The 26384-nt window shown below is 40.4% G+C and overlaps 7 protein-coding genes across 9 annotated transcripts; 2 read left to right on the forward strand and 5 right to left on the reverse strand.

Annotated features, from left to right (window-relative positions):
- Positions 1-591: 591 nt before the first annotated feature.
- LOC143458585 (lysosomal alpha-glucosidase-like) lies at positions 592-6814 on the reverse strand. Its single transcript, XM_076955369.1, has 21 exons — positions 6563-6814; positions 5928-6080; positions 5561-5722; positions 5395-5495; positions 5103-5306; positions 4892-5040; positions 4514-4649; positions 3959-4102; positions 3707-3857; positions 3395-3633; positions 3199-3330; positions 3016-3129; positions 2791-2907; positions 2633-2717; positions 2441-2558; positions 2197-2365; positions 1904-2138; positions 1507-1663; positions 1000-1279; positions 777-920; positions 592-690 (listed from the first exon to the last, which is right to left on the reverse strand). The coding sequence occupies exons 1-21, from the start codon at positions 6786-6788 to the stop codon at positions 631-633; spliced, it is 3276 nt and encodes a 1091-aa protein (XP_076811484.1). The 5' UTR covers positions 6789-6814; the 3' UTR covers positions 592-630.
- Positions 6815-6875: 61 nt separating this feature from the next.
- On the forward strand, positions 6876-13891 carry LOC143458587 (protein adenylyltransferase SelO, mitochondrial-like). The gene is made up of 13 exons (XM_076955372.1): positions 6876-8263; positions 8332-8451; positions 10596-10795; positions 10942-11145; positions 11514-11688; positions 11860-11990; positions 12056-12167; positions 12236-12394; positions 12458-12606; positions 12694-12832; positions 13081-13215; positions 13281-13370; positions 13540-13891. The coding sequence occupies exons 1-13, from the start codon at positions 8162-8164 to the stop codon at positions 13672-13674; spliced, it is 1851 nt and encodes a 616-aa protein (XP_076811487.1). The 5' UTR covers positions 6876-8161; the 3' UTR covers positions 13675-13891.
- LOC143458588 (centromere protein K-like) lies at positions 13829-14988 on the reverse strand. Its single transcript, XM_076955373.1, has 3 exons — positions 14855-14988; positions 14606-14784; positions 13829-14533 (listed from the first exon to the last, which is right to left on the reverse strand). The coding sequence occupies exons 1-3, from the start codon at positions 14961-14963 to the stop codon at positions 14036-14038; spliced, it is 786 nt and encodes a 261-aa protein (XP_076811488.1). The 5' UTR covers positions 14964-14988; the 3' UTR covers positions 13829-14035.
- A 22-nt stretch (positions 14989-15010) lies between these two features.
- Positions 15011-16024, reverse strand: LOC143458589 (tubulin-folding cofactor B-like). The gene has a single exon (XM_076955374.1). The coding sequence runs from the start codon at positions 15970-15972 to the stop codon at positions 15226-15228; it is 747 nt and encodes a 248-aa protein (XP_076811489.1). The 5' UTR covers positions 15973-16024; the 3' UTR covers positions 15011-15225.
- A 1117-nt stretch (positions 16025-17141) lies between these two features.
- On the forward strand, positions 17142-18928 carry LOC143458591 (protein LLP homolog). 2 transcript variants are annotated; one of them, XM_076955375.1, is made up of 2 exons: positions 17142-17559; positions 18746-18928. In XM_076955375.1, exons 1-2 carry the CDS (start codon positions 17352-17354, stop codon positions 18925-18927), a joined length of 390 nt encoding a protein of 129 aa, XP_076811490.1. In that variant the 5' UTR covers positions 17142-17351; the 3' UTR covers position 18928. The 2 variants fall into 2 exon arrangements, with proteins under 2 accessions (XP_076811490.1, XP_076811491.1); XM_076955376.1 differs by having other exon boundaries at positions 17152-17559; positions 18749-18928.
- Positions 18677-23467, reverse strand: LOC143458586 (mitochondrial intermediate peptidase-like). Of its 2 annotated transcripts, none has more exons than XM_076955371.1 (15): positions 23365-23467; positions 22636-22834; positions 22035-22141; positions 21762-21932; positions 21506-21647; positions 21248-21435; positions 21032-21179; positions 20860-20963; positions 20714-20792; positions 20212-20384; positions 19850-20063; positions 19632-19787; positions 19497-19577; positions 19251-19435; positions 18677-19186 (listed from the first exon to the last, which is right to left on the reverse strand). In XM_076955371.1, the coding sequence occupies exons 2-15, from the start codon at positions 22828-22830 to the stop codon at positions 19060-19062; spliced, it is 2070 nt and encodes a 689-aa protein (XP_076811486.1). In that variant the 5' UTR covers positions 22831-22834; positions 23365-23467; the 3' UTR covers positions 18677-19059. The 2 variants fall into 2 exon arrangements, with proteins under 2 accessions (XP_076811486.1, XP_076811485.1); XM_076955370.1 differs by having other exon boundaries at positions 23373-23453.
- Positions 23468-23761: 294 nt separating this feature from the next.
- On the reverse strand, positions 23762-26095 carry LOC143460940 (signal peptidase complex catalytic subunit SEC11C-like). The gene is made up of 5 exons (XM_076958632.1): positions 25865-26095; positions 25219-25328; positions 25009-25158; positions 24726-24903; positions 23762-24635 (listed from the first exon to the last, which is right to left on the reverse strand). Exons 1-5 carry the CDS (start codon positions 25904-25906, stop codon positions 24585-24587), a joined length of 531 nt encoding a protein of 176 aa, XP_076814747.1. The 5' UTR covers positions 25907-26095; the 3' UTR covers positions 23762-24584.
- Between the last annotated feature and the right edge of the window lie 289 nt (positions 26096-26384).

Raw genomic sequence — 26384 nt, forward strand, 5'->3', positions numbered from 1 at the left:
TGACGCAAACAGGATTTGCTAAAACTAACGTTTTTACGGAGGGGACCATAATTGGGACATAGCCCCCTATCACAAAGTCACTTTTGGGAGACCATAGTTGTTTCCACATCTTTTGTTCATAGCTCTTTTCTTTAGCGACCCATCATCGGCTACATCATATTGTTATCATAACCACCGCAATACTTTATAATAAATACAATGCTATGACATGGAAGCTTCAGACAGTATTGTTATAAAACAATGACCAAAGTCAAGAACATAATTGGCTTATGGTGAAACCCGACAAATTGCTCGTCGGTCTGGTTATCAAGCATCTAGAGAAATATTCTAACGAGCAAATTGAGCATTGAAGTTGCCGATACTGGATTGTTCATTGTTTGATGGAGATGTAAAAGCAAGATAAGGTGGCTTGTGTGTTGTTTAGTTTAGCGCAACATCATTTGATGCCGACGGGGGCTTGAATTGTCACTCCTTCCACTATCTCTGGGTGCACAGGAGAGCGGCCATGTGCGTGATTGCTCTCACTGTGACGCAATAACGGCCAATGATTTAACCGGCTTACATGGCACGCGCGTCTCATTAATTTCAACACCGAGTAAATTCTTTTATTTTTTCATTTCACCAATTACGTCACCATTCCACGTTAAATGATGAGCTCATTGTGACGCTGATTCCAGAAACTGAAATTTCCTGCAAGCAACAATGGTCATTGTTAAATTTTAAACCAATAAGCGATGGTTACGTCAAGCCTCCATGACATCATTGCCGCCACTCACCCCGTTGGAGTAGGCGAAATTGACGTTATTTCCGTTCACACGCACCGACCCAGGAGCGGAAGTGACGCCAAGTATTGTCAAAGATCCCATCGTCATACCGGAAGCGATGCTCTGGCTCCCTTCAGCGGTTGTTGTCAGCTTGTTCTAGAAATCGAAAGAAAACTTCAGTGATTTGGTTTGAAATAAAAAGAATTGTCTGGACACTGCCAAGAACTTGACGTGCATTTTGAACGTAGAATTGGAACAATGCGTATTGTCCGGACACAATGGGCTCCAAGCTGTCTCCATCATCCCAATATAGTTCTCCGGATGCTTTGTCGCTGTCATCGAGGGCGATGATGAGACCAAACGGGTTCTTTCTCGCTGCCACGGTGTTAGAGGCCGGGTTCTGCGTTGGTATCACGTTGCCACCTCGAACGTGGATCGGAATCTTTCCTAGCGGGGCTGCAAAGGTCTCCTCCCCGCCACGGACGCTTTCTTCGACCGAAGTATAATAGTTGTACCTGAGAATCATCATGGACGCTTAGAAACTAATTGGTCGGTTAGTAGTTGCAGAGTTTTAAAACTTTGTCACGTTTCATAAAGTATTTGATGTCTGTGGATAGTAGTGGCGGCGCCGGGCACTGGAGGTTTTAGCCCAACGAAATGTCAAAGACTCATGTTTTTACAAACCCCTCCGTTACCCCTCTCAATAATTGTTTCTGGCTACTACTTAGGGAAAGTACCGCACCATCTAGCGTCGGGCAGGTAAGCATCTACGGAGGTCATTCCTTGGTAGAGGACAGGCGAGAAAAGAAGACCAGGTCCCCACATGAACTGCTCGTCGATGGAGTGCGTCGCCTTGTCCTGGACGAACTCAAACGAGAGAGGACGAACAATCCCGACGCCTGGTACATAAACACATCATAAACATATCATCTCCCCTGTGCTTGGGATAAATCTTGATGGAAAGTAGGATTATGATCAAATGCTTGCTTTTGAATTTGAAACCTGATCAATTAATTTGAGATAAATGATACAAATGAGAAAAAAGTTTTTATGATTCGACTTTCCATGCTGCAGCGAGAAGAGAACTTTGCCTTTACAAAACATTCTTCACGTCACTTCAAGCAATGACGTCATTGTACCTGTGGTGTGCGCTTCGTAGAACAAGGTGTAGAGGTAGGGCAGCAGCGTGTAACGTATCCTCAGCACGTCGCGACTTCGTTGCGCGAACGCGTCGCCGAAATTAGCCGGGTCTTGTTCCTTGTAGCCGATGCCGTTGTGGTTGCGCGAGAATGGATAAAACGCTCCTAGCTCCATCCATCGGCTGCACAATTCATCTCCCGAGTCCCCGTTGAAGCCGCAGATGTCGGCGCCAACCTGGAAAGAAGGACGTGGTTGATGCGGGTGCGAGCAGGAGGAACAGCTGGATACTGACGTATGGGATGCCGAAGAAGTTGAACTCTAACATTCCGATGACCGACATCTTCAGGTCGTGCCAAGCCGCGTTGTTGTCGCCCAACCAATGAGCCGACCACTGCCCCGAGCCTGGGAACGTGCTTCTGCTGATCACAAACGGTCGCTTTCCCGTCGATGCAATCGCCGACCTGCGCGATATGACGTATGTTATGTCGCTTAAAAGCATTGTGACGTTTATTGGCTCCATCCATTTAAACTCTTACTGCATTGTGACATTTGATTGACTCCATCCGTATAAATTGTGCACGTCATAATGGTTTCCTAGTTTATGACGCGCGTCCGGGCAGACTGACTTGTCGGCGAGAATATCTCCCCAAATCTCTGCGCGTGTGCAACAAAAAGTATTATTTCTGACGTCACAAAGTAGAAAAATGAATCGTAAATAACTTCCGTACTTGGCTTGTATGGCGGGAAATTTAAAGTGTTATCTTCACATCCCTCCGTGCTTCCAGTGACGAAGTTTGCAGGTTCGTTCATGTCCTGTGACGTAATATATGTGCAGTGATGTCATAATGAAACAAGTGACGTCACTAAATGATATCACATTGCTTACAATCCACAGTCCGTCGAAGTTGATGACGTTGTGGAAAGATTTGCATTGATCTGTCCACCAAGTGGCAGTATCGGGGTTGGTAAAGTCTGGAAAGACGCTCTGACCGGGAGGCCATACCTGACGTCACAATGACATAATTAAAGTGTTTGTGACGAAAATGGGAATAAGCCGGCAAGCTGCAGCTGATCCAGCAATGCACAAAGCGATGCTGTTAAGCGGACTTACCTTCCCTGAGATCGGAGTGACGCCATCAGACTTTGTGACGTAGACATTCATAGATGCTCCCTCGTCATAAGGCGGGTAAGTACCTATTGGGTCGTCCTCAGTCAAACAAGGATCCTGAACAAAACTTTCATGCATGATTGAACGCAGTATAATCACGTCACATCATGAATGGGTCGTGCTCACGAGAATGATGACGTAGTGTTTTCCTCCTGCTTGCAACTGTTTGACGTAATCTGGCAATCCGTTGTATTTGTTTGTGTCGTAGGTGAAGTCCCTTTGCTCGTCCATGTAATCAATATCGCCGTATTGCACATCCTGCATCATTACGTCAGTGATGACGTGTGATTTTGTCGCACGTCACAATGATGTCACAACTCACCAGGGGAATGTCATAAGCATCCATTCTTGCCACTGTCTCCTTGACTGTGTCGAGACTACCGTAACCATAGCGACACAATTGGAATCCAAGCGACCAATAGGGAGGGAGGAAGGTGGTGCCGATCGCGCTCGTGTATTGTTCGATCACAGAGTTCGGCTCCGGTCCGAGGAAGACGTACATGTCGAGAATGCCCCCGATGGTCCGGTACACCAGACCCGGGGCTGGGGTGAGAGTGACGTCTGTGTTGATTGAAAACGTCACAATGGTCATTGTTATGATTGGCCAACATTTAATCACTGGATTTCTGAGTACCTTGTGCGTTCGAGTTGAGAAAGAGGACACCGTGAGCGTTGTTGTCGTCTTCTATTGTGACGTAAAAAGGGTGAACTCCATACAAGTTTGCCCCAGGATCCGGGGGCTGGTCACGTGCGTACATCCCGAAACTCTCCCAGTTGAAATTATGCTGTCATAATTGAATACGTAGTTGTGCTTTTTGTAGAATGAAATTTAATGTCACCGGCGCTTAAAGTATGCCAATTTTTGACGTCATAGAGCTTATCATACCGCCAGCGTCTGGTGTTCGTGCTCCCCGAAGCCATACATGGTGGTGGATGGTAGTCTGGTTGCAATCTGGAGGAACTGGTTGCTGAAGGTGAAACCACCCAGTGACGTATCAAGCAGGATGGTTCCTGTCGATTTTCTAACTACCTGCATGGTTCGAAAATATGGTTGGTAATAACCATGACAATATGGTTGGTAATAACCATGACAATATGATTTGTTATAACCATGACAATATGGTTGGTAATAATCATGACAATATGGTTGGTCATAACCATGACAATATGATTTGTTATAATCATGACGATATGATTGGTCATAACCATGACAATATGATTTGTTATAACCATGACGATATGATTGGTTATAACCATGACAATATGATTTGTTATAATCATGACGATATGATTGGTAATAACCATGACGATATGATTGGTAATAACCATGACAATATGGTTGATATAACCATGCAACAGATACTGGTAAAAATGTATTTGATTCAATTTTTTGGGCGAACTAAATCATCAAGTTCAACCACAATTCTTTCTAGAAATCGACCTGGAAGTAAAAGGATGGTTCATTGAAGAACATGACGTCATAAAGGGGGTCTGAGGGTGGTGTGGGGTCGGCTCCTTTGATGTCGAGGGGAACTTCGAAGCGATCGTTCTGTTCGTCGAAGAACTTCAGCCGAAGTCTGGAAAAAAGACCAAAGTTTCTCGAATTAATCTTGGCCCGTTGACAAAAGAGACACCAACATAACTTTGAGCTTATCTGGGACATCCCCACATACGAGAAATGGAGACTTGAGTTCATAATCCAAATAGTTTAAGGTGATTTCAAAGCTCGGTTATCATTAGCGTAGTTAAAAGGTGACACGCAAGTAATGACGTCAATTATGACGCTGAAGTGCTTCTCATATTTCAGATCGCAGATTACCTTGATGACGTGTCAAAGTTGACGTCCAAAGTGACAGTGTCGACGTCATCACCGAACATAGAACCGCTGGATATTTTCTGAAGTGTGACGCGGTACCCATTGTACGTAGCAACTGCGTCACCGACCATGGTGTAACCGTAGTTGTCGTTCTAAAGTCAAGTTCATTTGATCAAGCAACGACTTTACCTCAACACATACTGATGTGACCCACCGAGTAATAGCACATTGGCGCATCAGGGCTGTTGACGTTGGCAAACGCGCATCCTCTCTCCTGGCATGTGGTCGGGGAAAACCCTCCTTCGGGAATGCAATTTACTCGTTCCGCATCATCGATTCCTTCTGGTAGGTTGGTTGTGTTGAAGAAACACCAGGGGACGCTATTCTGGCTGCTCTCACACCAGATGCAACCAGCGCTCTGAAACGCATTGTGACATCATCGAACAGCTTGCTTCATGAAACTAAGGTATAACGCAATTATGACAAGAAAATGTGAATTGTTATACTTCACAACCGGCTTGCGTTGCGCCACCACCCGGCCAACAGTCAATTCGTTGAGATTCCGGAATCGTTGCTGGGCATCCTCCACTAGAGGGCGGCGCAGTAACTGCAAACAATAATGACGTCATAAAAATAGGATCAGATGTGGGAGAGCGGTTCGAGCGAAATTACCTCCTTCAGGAAAGACGCACCAGGGGTCGTTCGTGCCTTCAGCCGGGCACCAGAGGCACCCCCTGTCGTAGCACCCCTGCTCGTTTGAACCCGGGTCTGAGTAGCAATCTAGCTTGGTCGTTGGACACGAGCCGCTTGGTGGCGCTGAAGTGCTTGAGGTTCCTAGAATTTTCGCACATGTCGGCAATATGTTCGATTCTCACGCATAAAGCACACATTGTTACGTAACTTTGTCAGGTACTTAAACATCGTATCAAGTGTTTCAGTGGCGCGATGTGCTGTAAGTGACGTCATGTTTGGTGAAATAATGATGGGAGAAGACTACACATTCGTCATAATAGCTACTGTTATATAATAGACCGTTCACCGTCTGATTGTATGCACCAGGGCTCTCCGTTGACGTTAGATGGACACCATAGACATCCTCTACTGTAGCAACCCGCCTCGCTCGAGCCTGGTTCCGGGTAACAATCGACTTTGTTGACGCACGAGCAGGAGCCGCATTCCTCGCCTGGGGGTGCTGCGTCATAATGCATTATTGCATAAACAACAATTCAAGCAAAATTTGTAATTGTTATAAAAGTCAATTTAAATTTGTTAGCAGTTCAATAATGATGAAGAAAATTTATTCAATCTCATGCGTTTAATTTCAAGTGATGACAAATCTGATCCTAACCCGAACAAATATGATAAATATGATCCTAATAATAAATAAAGTCCTGAACAAATCTGATCCTAACCCGAACAAATAGGATAAATATGATCCTAATAATAAATAAAGTCCTGAACAAATCTGATCCTAACCCGAACAAATATGATAAATATGATCCTAATAATAAATAAAGTCCTGAACAAATCTGATCCTAACCCGGACCAAATATGCGCCAAAGCATAACACGTTTTTAATTGATAGCAATTTTCCTAATGGGCAACTTTTCTTTAATATAATCATGTGATTTTATAAAATATGAGTTTATTTGCAAATAAACAGAAGTTTCAAACCTGTGGTGGCGGTTGGAGTGTCGTAGAAGCACCAGGGTGGACCCTGCTGGTTGGTCTCGCACCACATGCAGCCTTTCCCTATGCAAGCCTGCTCATTTGAACCGGCCTCTGGGTAGCAATCAACCCTGTCCCACTCCGAGATGGTGGATGGACAACTTGCGGCAGTGTAGGCGGTTGAAAGCCCGCAGACACTGACAAAAACTCCGATGAAGCAAATGAACCGCATGGCTGGTCCACGTGAAAGAAACGTTTCAAGTTACTCCCGTGTAGAACTTATATGGGGCCAGGAAAAGTACACGGTGATCTGGAAAAGCGTCCAGGTGTTCTTTAACAGACGTTTGTGTATCTTTGTTTCGTCATAATGATCCCGACGCCTCGTGCATTGGCTCTCAACAACAATAACCGCGATCATAACTTGATGGCGTTTGCTGAAGAGGTCAAGACGATAAAACACTTAAAGTGAAAACAAACAACCGCGTTTAAACAAAACGTGTAAAAAATTGGCGCCGGAGATATGGCAGGAGTGGCTCATGTTTATCTTCTTGTCCGAACAGCTGTAGCTAAACGAAAGGACATGAAAGGAACCAAAAATAAACTTCCCGTAAATGAAGTGCACGGTAACTGCCACCACCTAACGGATGGATAAAGACAAACATTAATGGTGAGCGAGCTTGCTGCAAATTGCAACAAATTTTGCAAAATGAATAGTAACCCAGCTTAGGATTTTTCTAATCTATGAAATTAGGTTTTTCTTCTAAAACATTAATTGAAGATATTTTGCTTGAAGCGATATCGACGACAAAAGTATCGCAAAATTTATACAGGTTTGACAACATTACTGCGATATCGACCAAACTCCAAAATCTTTTACGAGTAATCGTTGTTGCCATATATTTCTGACAATGTTTAAATGAATTTATTTTTAAGACATTGCATACACAGAGATTATTTAAAGAAAGCTGCACAAGCTAGACGTCACAATAGAGAAGCACCTGGCATCCGGCATGTTTGCAGTGATGGCCTAACACTGTAAATTTATGTTTGTAAATCTAAGTCTATACATAGTTGCTGTTATATTGCATTATCAACTGAAACGTCAGATTAATAGAAATATTCTTTGTGAAGGATTTATAACTCCAGTGTGTCTGGCTGAAAGATTGCCTTTAGCAAATCTTTGCAATCACATTACATAATAATAATATTCATGACACAGCACATTTTTGTTTGCTGCGAAGTTAAATAAACCATGTAAGGAAATAAAAAGGCAGAAATCTGGAGCAATATTTAAAAAAAAACTTTATATTTTTTGGATCCTAATTTCTTGGATATAAAATAAATTGTAAATTTCCTTTTTGCTTTTTCAAGACTCCATAATACCTACTACGATTGGCAGTATCTCCATAGGGAATTACCCTATAAGTAAACGATGACTTGGATTATTTTGGTAACTTCCAGTTTACATAGGCTGAGAACACCAAGCACAGATAAGCTGAGTTGTGCTTGTTAGGGAAATAAATTTCTATTCTTAAGAGACAGTTGAAGATTTCTCACCACAGTTTTAGTTTGTTTAATGTTGAGCATCTCTGCTGCCAACCAGCGATGGCTTCTGCTTCTTACAAACAGTTAAAAAATCTCAAATTTGAGAATCTGGTGTTGAAAGCGCTGCCAATCGACAAAACAATGAGACCTGGTTCGAGAAAGGTGAGTTCTGTCTCAAAGTCTTAATAGAATGCAGCTATGATGTCATAATTATCATTGTGCTATTTTAGGTCCCTGGAGCTTGTTTCTCATTGGTCAAACCAACACCAGTTGAAAATCCTAAGCTGGTTGTGATGTCACAAAGCGCAATGAAACTTCTTGATATTGATGAAAATTCGGGAACAACTCAGGTCAGTTGTTAGTCATCAAACGTCCTAATTAGACGCACTTTTTTTGGAAATTTTCCAATTACAAGTTTACTTGTGCATCAACTTGCAATAAGTCACACTTGGGTGAAAGATTGGACCTACCTAAAGTTATTAACAATAAAAGTTTTAAATAACTGCAACTACTTTCCGTGTGATTAGTAATTTGCACTGCCATTTTAGTGCGGGCCAATTTAGTCGCACTGGTCCCCAAACAGACGCGGTGAGTATAGATGTTAACAAAAATGATTCATTCGATTTGTTTCACGAGGCACGTGCCAAATAAATCGGACAGACGATGCACAACTAAATACGATAACGTACAAATCTACATTATGACTATTCTCGGTACTTAACTAGCTCATAAATTGATTAGTCTCTCCGGTAAATCTGAAACATTTTTTGTTTATTACTTCGTAGGCCTAATGCTATTAAGTTGCAATGCCACTAATGGTTCGAATTAAGACTCACTACTTTTTGTTAATATGTGTCATGTTTGGTGAAGGTAAATATAGCAGGTAGTATTGTCTACCAACAATAGAATGGCGTGCTGTTAACATCAAAGTCAATTATCTGCCACTTTGAATTTCTTGGCATGTGGCCTTTTTCAACTTATTCTGTATCGGATGGACTTATTCATGAACCCTTATCGAATTGCGTCGCTTAACCTAACAAAATTGATGAGTACACCAATAGGCTAAGACGATGTTTTTCACCTTTTTACCCAATTTGTTGAAGTAGTAAAGCATAATGAAGTGAAGTGAGGCGCAACACCTGATAAAAAAGAAAAAAAGCATCAATAAATAATAAATAGCACTGAGATTGCTTCAAAACGTTGCAAAGCAAACAAACAACAACACACAAGCAACATACACACAACAACACACAACAAACAAACACACGAACAATTCACATCAAAAGCTTCGTTGCCAACTCTCGTCTATTCATAGACTTGACATCATTGAATGCGCTTCACTGCAGCAAATACGCCACTTGCTTCCTTTTCCCGGTTCTATCCTCGAGGGACCTCTGATATGCTGTGGACAGGAAAAAAACATATCGCGCTGTGCTACAGTGAGATTTTGTTTTGCTGCATAAACAAGTTACCCGGTGTCTACCTGGCAAATCTACCTTTTGCGTAAAATGCTTCCATTCATTTTATAACTAGCTGCAATACTTCAGCAATTCTCTTTACCTTCAGAAATTTATCAACAGCATTTTTCATGTCCTCATCGGTCCACTGTGTTAAGTTTTGTTTAGTAGAACCCTCCAGTATATTTCAGTTTAAACATTCATCACTGAACTAAACATTCTAAAATTGCTAGGCTAGACTAAGTGTCTCCCCTAATCTCGATTAAGCCGTAACGATACTCCAATAACTTTTCTTTTTTGGGGTCACCACGATTATGATATCATCTTTCGCATTCCAATCGGGAGAGCTTTTATAACTCACCACTTTGAAAGTGAAAATGATAAAGCTGAGTTATTTTGAAGTTACAAGGCAATAAGCGCTTTAATCCCAGCAGTAGAATTGTGCCTTTTAGCGACAAGAACAATGTAGCTTTTCATTCACAATTTGAAAGTAGCGACCCACTTTTCATGTCTCGAATGGTTAAAGGCTTTGCCATCCTATTTCATAGTTTAGTAAGTCCACTTTATTTCGTCTTTGCAGTGGACATGGATGGAAATAAACTGCTTTATGAAACATATTTAACATATAAAATGAAGGTTTACATTTTAAAAGACAACAAAGAAAAAAAGGAACAAACTTCAGTCACTCAAAGAGTCAACTCAAAAGTCTTTAGCATATGATTAGATATGGTCAACAAAAGGACATAAAAGACGATAATTTATTTTTTGTTTGTATTTTATAATGACCGGTGCGCATTTTTTGGGGGCAAATCTGTGTGCGCCCGATTTAGGACGTTTGACCATATAAGATGTGTGGTTCAATTCTATTTTTGGATTGCTTATGTGATTATGATCACATCGTGACTTCACAATAATGTAATAGAAATATTATTTTAAACTAAAGAAAAACTCATGGTTTTTGTAGAGAAACAACGTAAATAAATCTCCAGATTTTAAGTGAATGTTGAAGTTCATGAAGTTATTTCTAATTATTTCAGGAGTTTGAAGAATATTTCAGTGGCAACAAAACCCTGCCGGGCAGTGAGACGGCCGCTCATTGTTACTGCGGACATCAGTTCGGTTCGTTTTCTGGGCAGCTCGGAGATGGGGCTGCCATTTACTTGGGGGAGATTGCAAATAGTCGGGGCGAAAATTGGGAATTTCAGCTGAAGGGGGCGGGGCCCACCCCATATTCAAGGTTACTTATGATATACAAGCAAGGATAGTTATGACATCACAGATAAGTTATCTGCATAGTTAAGGGAGCAAAGATATTTCAATAAGAACATTGATTGTGATTCAACAACGTATTCGGATTATGACGAGTCATTTCCCTCCACACAGGTCAAGCGATGGGAGGAAAGTTCTGCGATCGTCGATCCGAGAATTCCTCTGCAGCGAGGCAATGCAGCACCTCGGCATCCCGACCACTCGCGCAGGCACGCTCGTGACCTCAGACAGCCTGATAACTCGCGACATGTTCTACGACGGGTGGCCTCGACGTGAGAAATGCTCACTCGTGCTGAGGATTGCTCCAACATTTCTGAGGTGATTTCTCACACTTTTTTGAGCTATGCAGGAACCAAAATTTAAGCTAGACATAAACTAGAATTGGTAATTAGCTCACAAAAAACTCACTACCTCTGACCACGTGCAATGGAAAATGACGTTGCATTAAAAAGATGCCGATTACTCCGAAATAGGTGTGTACACTTTATAAGTTACTGGAAGACACATGTGTTCGAGAGAACAAACAGAGCTCACGAAACACAAACTGTATCATTTTTATTACTTTGCTTGTAAATCAGAATTTGATTTTGCAATCTTGATAAAACATTAGATGTCGATTAATTTTGTGATAAATATGACTTGCAATTGATAAATTCTGTCAACTTACAACCTTTATCTTTGCCCAGGTTTGGATCTTTTGAAATATGTAAGCCAATGGATCTAATGACCGGCCGTGAAGGTCCCAGTGTTGGAAAAATAGAAATCTTAAGGCAACTGTTGGACTATTCCATAAAAACGTTCTATCGGCAGATAATGGAGATTCAATCAAAAGAGACACAATATCTGAAGTTCTATGAAGAGGTAAGAATGGTGGTTTCTTAACATCAGCAGCTGATATCCTGCATCATATATTGCACTGTGGATTACATGTTTATGACTGAGTGTGTTTTGTGTGCCCACAATCACAACATGACATCATTCATAACTAAAATGCCATCTGCTTATAATTCTTGATTTCACGTTGTTTGACAGGTCTGTGTGAGAACTGCTCGCTTGGTGGCGCAGTGGCAATGTGTCGGATTCTGTCACGGAGTGTTGAACACAGACAACATGAGCATCCTGGGGCTGACCATTGACTATGGACCATTCGGCTTCATGGACAGGTTGAAACTGGTGACTTGATCGTGTCAGTGCTTCCGTATTAAATTATCACATTTTGTGTTGTCAGATATGACCCGGACTTTGTGTGCAATAGTTCAGATCAAAATGGCAGGTACACCTACAAGAAGCAACCTGAAATATGTCATTGGAATCTCAAGAAATTTGCCGAGGCACTTAAGGTAGACATCACATGTCGCATGATGATGAAATAATTCTCATCATTTGTTAATCTCTTGCCCCTTTCTAGGAGCTGGTTCCCTTGGATAGATCCTTGCAAGTTTTAGGAGATGTCTATTATCGAGAGTTTAACTCGACCTATTTGAGCAAAATGCGGAAGAAGTTTGGCTTGAAAAGGAAAGAAGAAGAAGATGATGAATTGATCCGGGATTTCCTCCAGACGATGCAGGTTGGAGTTGTGATGCTTTGATTAGAACCTTCAATACTTGTTGCATCCCGGTTTTCTTTTCAGGAAACTTTCGCCGATTTTACGAATTCGTTTCGAAACTTGAGCTCCTTATCTCTCCCTGGATGCAGTGATTATGATGAAACAAAGGAGAAGTTTTTAGACGCCTCGCTTGCTAATTGCGCATCACTGGAGGTCGCCAAAGTGGCTCTTAAGTGAGTCCATGTTTTAACCAGATCTTAAAGAAGTTGCATTGTTCATCACACGATGGCAGTATTGTTGCAATGGTGAGATTTCCGCAGGCCACAGTTCGATCCTCAGCAACTGGACGCGTTGAAGAAGATGGTTGCTGAAAATCCACGATTTCTTGATGTCATTGGAGGTGCAGATGGACCAATCAAAAAAGAGATAGAAAAAGTGGAAAAATATCAAAAACTTGAGGTGAATCTGTGATCCGAAAAATATAAATATTCTCATTGCAAGAAAATTGGTGGAATCTTGTTACAAGGAAGAATATTGTTGATTGAAAAATAAGATTTCTACAAACTTGAACTTTCTAAGATTTTAATTCACTCCTAAACAGCAAGAAAATATTTCTCAATGACCTAATAAACTCTGAGACACCACCTAGCTGTAGGTGTGGGGCATAAAGTACTGTCAGTCGACACTAACCGTGAACTTCTTTACAGGAAATTGATGAAAATGAGCTAAAATCACTGAACCGTGCAAAGTGGATAAGTTGGCTCGATAAATACGAAGCGAGATTGCACAAGGAATGTGGCGACATTGATGATGTTTCTATGCATGATGTCATTCGTAGAAAGGTGAGGATATTTTGTTATAAAGACGTCTGTTACATTTTGTTGCCATGACGTCGATTGTTTTGCAGGAAATGAACTTGAACAACCCAAAGTATATTTTGAGAAATTACATCGCACAAAATGCAATCGAGGAATCGGAACGGGGAAACCACCTGGAGGTATTTTCTAAATTTTTATTATATTTTTTAGTCTGAAGGAAATGTTTTATATTAATCAAAAAGTCTCTGGTTATTTTTGAACACATAATAAAATCATTGTCTTTAACCGAACAATTTTAACTGACTTAATGAATAATTACACAACCAATACTTTTATTTCTATGTGAAGGTTCAAAATGTTCTTCGTCGGTTGGAACATCCTTATGATGAAACAGCCTCCCCATTGTTTGGATTCCAGAATATCCTCTACAATGCCCTCCCCCCACTCGATAAAATCGATCTCAGAGTTTCCTGATCCTCATAAACACACTTCGAGACGAGCTGCACTTCGTAGCTCTTCTGGAAGTGTCTCATTTTAAATATGTTTTCAACCAAAGAATGACGACTTCTGCTAAAATTTGAACTTCAAATCGCAGAAGTTTGATGAAAATTTGGTCACTTTGTTTTCCCCAATCATGAACAATATTGTATTTCTGTAATCTCTGTATTTCCTTATAATACAAGGCATGCAATTATACAAAGGCTGGTATGAAAATCTAAGTTATATAAGTAGCATTGGGGTGAGAGTTGAACTAACAATGAGTTTATGATGTCACAAAAACAATGTGGGCAGTATTTAAAAAAACAAGGTATAAACAGAAGTGATGATATGATATGAGGTGAGGTTAGATGTGCATCTCTGACATCTTCATCTTCTTTATATCGCGTGGGTGTCTTTGAGCAATTCCATAGCTCAGCAAAATCTCAACATGCTGGTCCCAGTGCTGCCCGCCCAGCTGCAAGTAGGGGTTTTCCGGCTTACTTATAGCCAGGGTGATGAGGTCATCGATAACGTGCTCTAGTGATGTCATCCTCGGTTGTGACATGAATTCGCGAAGATCTGATGAAGTCACCGGCAAAGATTGCTTCGAAGGAAAATGTTTTCGCAGGAAACTTGACATTTGTTCTTTGATCGATTTTCTCTGTGCGTCGATATTCCGTCTTTTCCTTCCCAGCTCCTTGGTGTAATTCTTCACAAACACAGCATCGTTGTCAACTTCAGAAGTTGGTTGCGCCTTCTCCAGACATTTAAGCAACACCTCATTCATCTGCTCCTGTTGAAGGGTGAGATTTTCTGTGCTTTCAATGCTTTTGACGAGAGTTGAGCTCTTTGTCTCCACCACCTGGCAACAAATTCCATATTTGGTAAAACCCTAATCGCACTTCACGAATATCAAACCACCTCGTAGCTCCACCTGCAAGATTCTCTTCGTTTGTTCGATCGTCTGCTCGAGCTCAGAGGCGAGGTCGGATGCAACGAGGAGAGGTTCGTGGACTGGAGGAACAAACTCAGCTGGATCCTGGACCTCAACTTCGCTCTTCAGCTTCAGCAACTTTGCATGGAGACCATCGCTTGGAGTGGTCGGATACTTCTCTATAGACATCATACAACACGTGAATAAAAACACGGCAGCATGCTTCCATACGACCGGGTGGGAGCAAACCTGGTCGTGAGATTGATCGAAGCTCTTCTTGACATCTCTCAATCTCACGCTGAAGATCCTCACAGTCGTCTTTAGTTTTAGTGATGGCAGCATCCAGCCCAACTTCCATTGGGAAGATCCAAGAAACACAAAACAAAAATAACTTAAACAAACGTCTTCTGAAAATACACACAGTGTGATTGCATTCGTCATAAATAATGAATTTGTGAATCAAGTGTTTGATTTAGTTCAAATCGTGAATTCTCAACAAGCAACAAATCTACGGCTATTTTTATGAAGTTAATCTGAAAATGAAGAATTTACAAACATTCACCAAAACAGAGATACAACATTGCAAACAAAATTGAACAAAATTCTCAACACTGTCATTTCTACATCTCATCGGGGTCACTGTCATCGAAGCCTTCTTCGGGGAAATCCCCACATTGAACATGTTTTGGCCTGACAAATGCCCCGTATTTGTCAGTGCACTCGAAATAACTTTTCCCCTGGACGGTTCCATTGTTTTTCCCATACGGTTCGTCATACTGGACCCCGACCCAAACATGGGGTTTAAACTCGGTGAACCCGACGTAGCGCACAGCCCCACGACGCAGCATCTGCCCAGGCACCGACACCTGGCACCTCAACCCCACTTTTACCCGGGTCAAGGCATCAGCGTCCTCGGCCAGTCTCTCTTTTTCCACCTCTTTCTGGGCATTCTGCTCCTGAGGATCAAACTTTCCCAGCTTCTTCCGCTTTAAGAACGATCGAACTGTGTCACCGCGACTATCGTAATCTTTACTGGACATCTCGTATTTCTCCACTTTTGAGATGTCTGTGAATGACTCAGCACCTTGAGGATTTTTATCAACGACGTTGATTCTCATTCCGTCATCGATCTGGTAAGATCCGATCATTCTCTCGCGATCGTCCAACTTGAAGAGGAACTTGTTATCTTCGGAGTAAACCTCAAGCTCCATATATTGTGACATCGAGCCGGTGATTAATTCCAGCTTCTGCATCACCTCACCAACAGCGAGACTTTTATCAAATCGTCGTTCACTGACAAATGATGTCACTGAACTGCTCACAGCGACATGAAGAATGCTGCCAGAATGAACTTCAATGCTAGCCATGGTTTATGCAAATAAGCCTATAGGTACCTGCGTGCAGTACAATAGAGTAACACTTGAACACATGGTACTGCCTGCTTTGCAGGAAACATCTCTAAATGCATGGGTCAACACCCATTGGCTGGGTGACACACTTCACACTCTGTCGTTTGATTTCAACATGTCAGATGGTAATTATGTCAAACCTTGCAGCCAAGCCATATAATATACGTGAACAACAACAAATAAGTGGCATCACAGCGAATCATGGAAACAATGTGGTTCCTACTTCTTAACACATCACATGCTGATGCATTAAAAGTGCAATAAATGATTCAAAATAGTAAGATGAGATGAACCTTCATTAAAAAAACAGGTCATTGTGTCTTGCGTGAAGCTTTTTATTTTAGACAGGTATCATTTCATATCATAACATGTTTTCATATCATGTTATGTCATCATATTTCATATCATATAACATTAAGATCTGAGTCAAGACAAATACCGCTACTTGTATGTTGTATCAGCAATTATTATTTCTTTGTGGATACTTGATTATTATTGCACATAAATATAATAACTAGTCAACCTAGTTTATACTGAGCTCAAGGCTGTGTATAAAAACAGTAGCTTACTAATTTAATTCAGTTGGACAGTTTTCCAATTTTGTTCAAAATTTTATTTAAACCTGAGCCAGAAATCGACAAAGTCGTTGGAATAAGTTCTGTTGTTTGGTTAAACTTCAAGCCTTTTATGTCATGGGTATGCTAGCTAACTCAATTTAACTAAAACGGTTTACTTGACTTAGAAACTGGATTACTATGATATAATGATTAAGATTCAAAACAATAATTACGCTCTGGCCTTTATTGGTTGCCAAAGATCTGTTCAAAAATAATTAATTGGTATTGTAAAAGGGACAGTACCCACAATTACACCATAAATTTCCAAAAACGTCCACAAAAATATTTTTAAATAGAATTCAAGTATGTCAGACGTATTTACGATTTTCGCATTTTCAAGTAATTACTTTAGACAATGAGATAAATATAAATACTTTTCAAACTTAACTTATTAAATAGCCGGCATAAATAAACAACTGGAAAAATAAAACGAATTTCAACTGCCGATATAAATAGTTGTAGAAGTTTTTAGCGGTAACATCAACATGTGCAATTGCCATCGACATCTCACACTAACAATCTATGAAGCAAAAGCAGGAAGTGTGTCTTAGATCTTGTCCTGATAAGTTTGTGGTTTGAAAATTGTTGCGTAGATTTCCAGACGTCCAACTAATAACATCTTTTCGCAAGTACTCAGAAGTTCAAGAAATTAAATTAGATCTTGCCGCGATTTGTGTTAGTCCAGACAAGACTACTACAGAGCTGAAGGAAAGCTTGAAAATGGCGAAGAGTTTACGGAGCAAGTGGAAGAGGAAAATGCGAGCAGTGAAACGCGAAAAAAACGACAAGCGAGTGTTGAGCAAATTGAAGGAGACTTTAAAGGAAGGCAAAGTTGTGATGACCGAGGACATGTGTAAGTTTGCTCAACAAGACATCTTGATCCAGCAGCGCAAAGATAAAGAAATTGAACAGAATGTGGAAATGCAAGGTAACAGGTTTTGTTGTAATAACTTTTTTTAATAACCTTTAAATTGTATAAAGAGACATTTCTTTTCAATAAATAGTTTATCTTCAATGATTTCACTTCAATGATGGCTGTGTGCTTACGCACTAGATCCCAATTTTGAGTAAACGTCATGAAACTTATTACCGAGCTTTAATCAATTCAGTTATTAAAGAAGAGACATTGTCTGGGCTCTCATTTTTACTAACCATGATCAGTGGTGGAATTCAGCCAGTTCTTGGAATTTTAATGACCTCAGCGAACCGGTTGTTAACAAGTGTATGTATAGGCCTATGTATCACTTCGGGCAATGTATTCCCGCAGCTAATATGCTATTAATAAGTTTCCTAATAATTATAATAACGTTACAACTTCTAAGCATGTGTGTTTACAAAGCATTGTGCAGACAATACAGTAGAACTCGCATTTAACCTTGTATAAAACTGATCCATTTGTCATTGCAAAGAAATCGATTGTTGACAGTACAATTGCTGTTGTCGCAGAGGAAAGTGTTCGTTATTCTTCACACTAGAGACCTCGCGACCCTGCTGCGTGTCGGTTTCGTATGTGGCGGATGAATATCGCTGGCCCCGACTTCTTTTTAAAGTTATTAAAATAATTATAACGAATAATCTCACTCACTCTTGTGGAATCGTGGCTGCGCAAACATCAATGTTTGGTCGATATATGTTAGCCCTGGGTCAGCATGGCTGTTAAAGAGAGAACCTGATCATTATTGAATTGCACCACTGGCCACGATGGTTATAAGCCTGACATTGTTAGTAGCAAATATATAATTTGTGGTTTTGATTATGCTGCAAGTTGTCTGTTATCTCAACACTCTTTAAAAGCAACAAATGTCTTAATTTGGTCGATGTCAGCATCAGGAGGGCAGAAAATTAAAAAATTCATGTGAAATCAACTAAACTTGTAACTTTGGGCATTACTTGAATGTGTAACAACTAATTTCCACATCAATATAAAGCTGTCTCAAAGAACTGGGGTTTAGTTGGTAATTTGTGTTGCAGTCAACATGCTTTAGTTTTACCTTAACTTCCCAGTTTGTCAAAAATTCTCTAGACAGCCACAATCACAACTAAACGAAGTGATTTTATCAACTTGTACATTCTTTATATTCTCGTGGTGCAGAAAATAATTTAAATTATTTCAGCAGATTCAGAAGCAACGATGGAGCTTGACAAAAAGAGGAACCGCAAAACACTTTTGGACGACCACGGACAATACCCGTCGTGGGTTAACGCCAGACAAGCTAAAAGACTACGCGCTCAGCGCAAAAAAAGTAAAAATGGCACGATTAAAAAAATTGGTCGAAATAAAAAACTTTTGTGGTGAGCGTTGTTGTTTTCTTTGTCAACTTTATTTCATCAGTGACAGGAAGGTATTTCGAGATTTTTGCCGTCCAATTAACAGCATAAACCATCCATAATGCTCGTTGCACAATAAACGTTTGACATGTAATTGTTGTTATTTTTCTTCTGTGACATCATCGATTAAAGCATCAACAAGTCTGTTTGTGTTGAATTCTTCTCCGAGCAAGTCCTGGTACATTTTCACTGGGTCCTTGCCCCCGCCGTGTCGTAGCATCTCATTCCTGGGGATGATTGTCAGAAAAATTACCTAACAACAACCTGTTTATGACATCACAATCCACCTACTTGTACTTAAGTCCACCCTCTTTATTAAATGGATTTTCTTTGAAAAATTTTTCCCAAATTCTTGACGCCACTGCTCTTGACATGAGGTATGAGTAATATTTTGCTCCATAGCTCCCCAAGTGGGAGAACCTTAGGTGCCAGGATGTGTTCGGAATCATCGGGATGCTGTGATGGCCGCTCTGCACCTGGGGAGGATGGGAATGATTTGAAGATGTTGATGTCGGTTTGATTACAACGATATTTTACCTCATGGACGACTTCATGAAGTGATCGTTCACTTTGACTGAGAACTCCATGAAACTTCTGGTCAATCAGGGAGTAGAGGACCTGAAATTCCCATGTTTAGACTTGCTCTGGTGTCATCACCAAGTTCAAGATTACCTGAGTTTGCATTTCCGTGACTGCACAGGTCTTGTCCGCCCCACATAAGCTGTCAATCATAGTTTCCGGCAAAGTTTCTCTTGTCTTGTAATGTTTCGCAAAACTCGCCAATACTCTCGCATCTGTGGCAAAGTACTCCATCAACACCGATGGCACCTAAGATATTGGACATTATGATGTCATAATTGGCTGCTTCATCCACCAGGTGACGTCCTCACCTCCGCAAAGTCAGTCGCACATCGCGTTCCCGTCACATGCTGGTACCTAGTGCGCCCCAGCATGGAGTGCATAGCGTGACCCATCTCATGGAAGAGGTTGTGCAAGGCGCTGGGGTAGAGCAAAGGGGTCTGTCCCAGCCCCGGGGGTGACAGGTGGAGCATGAGGACCACGATTGGAACCTGGTACGACCCGTCCCTCAACTGTCTTCCTCCCCTGCCGTGAAGATTTTCGTTTAATTTTTTTGCCATTAATGGCGCAGAACGAAAGTTATGTAACTAAGTGTTACATCACAATGAACAACAAATCAACAAGCAAATATGGTTAACGACAAGTGTTATGAGATTTCTATGCAGGCTTGTACCTGATCGTGAAATGGCAGTCTTGTTGGGGTTTCCCCGCTCGATTGAAGAAGTCGCAGTAAATATAACCCTGAACCTGGCCACAAGCATCGCTAACAACAAGCTTTATGACATCATTGCTCCAAACTTCGCCCTTTTGTGTGGGAACAGGACACACAGTGACATCATACAAGGCCTGAAAATAAGTGATGGTTGGTGATTGACAGAATCAAGACTTCTTGTTCATTATTATCAAGGCTTCCCGGGTTCAGTAATTGTTCAGTATCAGTATATAATTGTTCGGGTTCAGTATCAATGCCATTGGTACCGTGCCCTTCGCCTCCTGTTCATTGGTCCTGGTGAACAATGCCAAATTCGCGCGACATAAAAATTTAAAAAATAAATAATTGCTTGTTCTTAAGTGATGCAAGCGAAGTAATTGCTGAGTTTAAGTTGTACAAATACTTTCCTCATGTTATGACACCAAGTTCCACAAAGTTATGACACCAACAGTTACCATTTTACCTTAAATAATTGATTAAGTCCGTTCATGCAATCACCAAGTGAGAAATATGTGCTGAACAACACCTGGTCTATTGAGAACCTGCGAATAAAACAGCGAAACTATTTCGATGAGTCTCGTAGCAAGCCATGGAAGTTCCAGGACCTACTTTTTCTCCTTTGATTTTGTGACATAATGATTCAAGTCCCAGGCTTTGATTGGTCCAGGCTCACAATCTCTTTCTTTCAACAACCTCAGATCTTCAATCTCCGCCTGCGGTAAAATTAAAATACCAGCTCAGATGGACAAATTTAATAACCACATGAGGGAGCTATTTCTACCTCAGCCATGGGCTTTAACTTGGATGAGAGCAAGTTGAGAAACTTCACGACATTTTCTGGTGTTTTTGCCATCGTTGATTTCAAGGCTCGTTCAGCAAATGAGTCAAAACCAACCAACCGGGCGACTTCGTGTCTTGCTCGTAGTAAACTGCATCAGTGAATAGTTAGAATCAAGTACACGCATGTCGACATGTCTTCTCGTCCAATCAAACTCACCGACTTAATATTTTTTCTGTTTCTGGGTTCGAATAATAATGGAGTCTATACGACGCCTCCCTAACCAAATGGTCAGGATTGTCGCATTGTAAGCCCGACACAACAATATTGCTGTCAGATTGGCTGAAGGATTTGTGCAATGATTCTGGAATTTGTTCCTTGGGAAATGCGACGCTAGCATTGGATAGCTGGTGAAAGACAATCTTTTAGAAACTGATGTTTCTGTAGAAATTTAAGATTATTTTGGTCACAACTAACTTGTAAAAATTGTGCGGTGAGCTGCAAAATTTCCTCATGAAGTTGGACTGCCCGCTGTCTGTCGTTGGACTTCAAATGGATTCCGCTGATCAAGAAATCAAACATAAATAAATCTGCCACCGTCTTGGTCTCTTCATCCAACCTGTGGCCGATCACAAAATTGCAAGTGAGTGAGTTCAATTAAATGTCTATGGCTGGAGCTTTGATTGACTCCGGGCTCACGCAAAAGTGAAGAACTGGTTGACAACTAGATCACCTCGTCATGATTTCTTCATTGTTTGTGACTCTCTTCAATGCGAGATACAAGTTCTTATTTGTGTTCAACTCCTCAACAAGAGTCCCGATGTGGAGATGGGCTTCAGATGCCGCTTCAGCGAAGCCGCTGTCAGGGTGAGCTGTCCGCACAAAATCCGCCATATCTGCCACCCTGACCGCATAAAATTTGTGAAAACTCCCACATTAAATTACCCACGGTGGCACATGTAATGTCATAAACCAAAGATTTGTGTAAAATAATAACAATCCTCACCTGCATAAGTTGTCAGAAAGTTCGTCAAACAAAATTATTGTTTCTTCGCCCGGTTTCGACTGAACTGCTTTGTCAAGTAACTCCCAACCCCTTCTCACTGCTTCATCCTGGAACAAGTTTTGTTTTATATGAAAATAGGAGTTGTGATGATTTTATACAATTGTTTGCAAATCAAATGCCGCATAGAAAACGGAAATCGGCAAAGCATTGCGTTACGTGTCGCCTATGCATGACTTCCGGTGTATCGTTATAAATCGTGACGTGAATTATTCTTTCGTTTATAGCTATTTGTTGCGACACAGTCTACGAAGTTAACCCTAGAAAGTGGTCGACTTTATTATGTAGCTGTCCCAATGTCTTATTTATTGTAATCGTTTAAACAAGAAACAAAATAACCAGTTTATACAGTTGTCATGGTATACAATTGATTCTAAGATTAAGAGAAGCGAAACAACGACCTGAGACTCATTTATCATCGAGTACAACAATTCTACAGACAAACTTTGTAATTGAAGTGGTCGTCCTTACAGGATAAGGAACGATAAATCACCATTTCATTACAGAGTTTTTCCCATTAACCTTTATAATAAATATGACTCACTTTCAAAACTCGAAAACCTTCAGGTGTCTGAAGCTGAGAAATTTCAAAAAGTCCAACATTTTTGCTCCAAAAATCATATTTCTTCTGAGGCAAAATATTAAATGAAGATGCGAGAGCATTCCATGTTGTAACCTTCGCAGTTTGTTGAAAGCAACGTCGTCTGGTTAGAGCTAAAATCTGCCTTCGAGAAAGCATTGCTCTGAAAATAAAATTGCCAAGGTAATTTTATGAAACTAAACCCAGAAAGCATTTACATAAAAGAAATAATTTAACAAAAATAATAATAGCACAAAAAACGAACATAACTGCAGAAATACTGAAACATTCAAGCTTGGTGAAATATTCAGATATTATAGCCAGGGCCGGCCTTAGACTAATGCAAATGCATTGGGCCCTTTGGCACTTAGCACCAAAACAAAAACTACATTTTAGCTTTTATTTCGTGCAAATCACAGTGTTAATTCACAATTCGTTCTCAAGAGAATATTTTGGTGAAAATACACGAATCAAAACTGATCTATATGAAAGGAGCTGATAGTTGATTTAGCTTACGTTATTATTATTCCATTACTACATTAGGCATATAAAGGGTATTTTAAATTAACATCGCAGATTCCGCAGCACCAGATTGCAATATTTGCAAATGAACGCTTTTGTCTAAAAAGATGTCACAAATGTTGCAATATCCTAACGAAATTAACTGGAAACCATTACTACTTGTAATTTAACCTGCTCACTAATCTCGCATCGAAACAAATTCTTTTTCCCGAGTAAAGCTTTTTTCACAAAAGTATAGTTTCATCAACTTCAACCGTCTGACACAAACTGGAAATGTCAACTTTTAAGTTTTAGAAATTAAAGAACTTTTGTTGGTTTTGTTTTGGGGGAATTTATGTTAGAATGCTACAAACATCATATAAAATACAAATCAACAATTGTCTACAAACGTAAGAAGGGCCAATGGCTTGTCATTGTTAAATGTATCAACCATTTTGTATTTCTCATGAAATTTAAACTAAAGCTTACATCTCAAAATAATGCATTTTATGCCACGCTCAGGATTTTATTCTTGATTATACGAGGTTTTCTGAATATGGAGTTTGCAGCAATATTGAAACACAATAATTTTGAAATCCTTGTATTTTTCACCGAAATCATGCGATTTAAAACAAAATCTTACCACTTTCTGGCAGTGAACAAAATTCATAATTGGAAAATCTACTTGCGCTAATCAAAAAACAGGCAACCATTCCAACACCCTGGAAGTTTTAATATATTGGAGGGTTTATTAAACAATTTCTTTGATTACTGCAATGTGTAGGATGGCAGAAAAGCATTGATGACGTCATTGACAACTTTATGCACATTTATCTCATCGAAGAAAGAGCAACATAAAGAGTAAAATGACGTAGATGGATATTCAAGCACGTATGTGAGGTCAATTATAAACAACATCCATCCAAGTGGCCAAGTTAGAGCTTGGTGACTTTTTACAAATGCATGCATCCTTGTGCACACACACACAGTTGCATGCATCCTTGTGCACACACACACAGTTGCATGCATCTTTGTGCACACACACACATTTGCATACATCCTTGTGCACACACACACAACTGCATGCATCCTTGCGCACACAGAGTTATTGAAGCTAATCTTTTAGCAAAAAATCACCAACAGGCAACCAACTACACACAGGTGGTTCGATGAAGTACTTTAACGAGTTACATCTGTTAACAAAGATGGCGGCGACGAACAATCTTATCTGCATTGACTGTGAAAAGGGTTGACAACAAAATAGATAATTTCTATTCTTCACTGCATTTTCATCAGACCCTCTTTGACAGGTTTCTAGTGAAAGTTACAACACACGACACCATAAAAGCTTGATGATAAAACTTGGTCCATTTCTTGTAGTTCTTGGAGTGAGCTGATGATTAAAGTTGATGTTATTCTCGATGAATCAATACAAAAAGTCCGAGAAGACCCAGCACCGCATACTGTGAAAACAGACATCATATATATTAGCACTCCTGTCTAGTCACGGAACTCTGACTAACGATGGTTGTCGGAGTGAGAGCAACAATTACCTTCAACTTGGGATAATCATTCATCAATATCGTGACAATGCCAACGTAAGGGATGAACCCTCTTGCTCTCCCGACCACATGATCCCGCTCAACCCATAATTGTCCCGGCTTGTAGAGGCCGCGGTCGTCCACTTCATTGTTGTCACCTTTCGTGAGAAACTTCACCTTGCCATCAGCTCTAGGTGAATCGTGGAGAATAAAAATTTAACAACAAATATCATGAATAAAGGAGTTGTGAAATATTTTCCAAACAACGAAAATATTCTGTTGGTCTTGCACTGACTTTTCGTGAAGTTTGATGACTCGATGAACGATTGGAATGTCCCGACCTTCAATTTTAAAGACCACAATTTCTCCGGCACGGACCGGATCAGCGCGATAGTTGGTGAGGAAGAGAAGGTCTCCTCGATAAAACGCAGGCTCCATGCTTCCACTGAGAAAATAATTATAAAATGTCTGGTTTCATGTCGATTGTCTACAATGGCGTACGAACCTGAGCACGACGACGATGGGACTTTCACTCCCGGTGGCCACCATCATCCCCTTCCATATCATGAGAGCGGATGAGATGATCATCGCAAAGTTCAACACTTGGAAGTAGACCTTTAAAAGGTTCACTGCATGAGCTGATAAGCAATGGTAGTCAGGCAAGGTTTTACAAAGGCATATTGGAACGTTTGCTTTTGGTGTGCAGTGGAATTTTCCAATAAATCCAACTACACAAACTGTGGTATGCCAACACAATAAACCTTTAATCTTCGCCAAAAATCATTACAAAAATTATGGCAGTTTTCGAAAATAAAATTATAATTACAAGCAAAGTCACAAATTTTGGCATGATGGTGTGCAGAAAAGCCCTATTTTTTTACGATAAATTGGTGTTTAAGCAACCAACGTGGCTTAGTTTGTCAAAAATCGACGTTAACAGGTAAAAGGTCGCCGTGATCCCTGACGATTCTTGTGTGTGTCCCATATGGACTTGGTTATAACTTCACCTATAGCCTACCAGTGACACAAAACTTATAATATGGGGAATAACCTCACTTTTGCGCTAACATACAAACTTTCCAGCAGTTGCTGACTCTATAAAAACATATTCTTGAATCTAAATAAAAATTTAATGATTTTAAACAACAAACCTGTCGTTTATTGAGTCGCCGCAAATCACTGAAAATGTCCATTTTCTTTCGGTAATAATTGCAGTGGAACTTGTTAAGCCCGGTCAATAAGGTGACTGTGATCTGTTGGGAACTTGATGGCAGCAAGTCAAATAGCTTTGAAGTTGGAAGTTGTCACAACTCAAACGACTGTTCATCGGATAAGCCCAAGTATGAATGAATGAACCTCTATTCTATAAATGTCGAGATTTCAGACACAATTCCCCAAAAAACCTCTCTGGTCCAAACTTGCAGGCACTCTACACAGCAGAGAGTGGAGTAGTGGACACGCATACTAAGAAATTGATGTCGTAACCGTTCTTTGGCATGAAGCCAAGTCACAATCATTTTTCGTTGATGTGACTTCAAAAACTTTATGTAGGCCTATCATATTTTTTGTATTTTTTTGATTATCAGCCGAATTTAATTTGATTGTATTAATAGTATAAAAAGGAAAAAATTGTCATTATAGGTGGCAAAAACTTTCGATTGCCCTGAACAA

Source organism: Clavelina lepadiformis, chromosome 5 (genome assembly GCF_947623445.1).
Source record: "Clavelina lepadiformis chromosome 5, kaClaLepa1.1, whole genome shotgun sequence".
Classification (NCBI taxonomy): Eukaryota; Metazoa; Chordata; class Ascidiacea; order Aplousobranchia; family Clavelinidae; genus Clavelina; species Clavelina lepadiformis.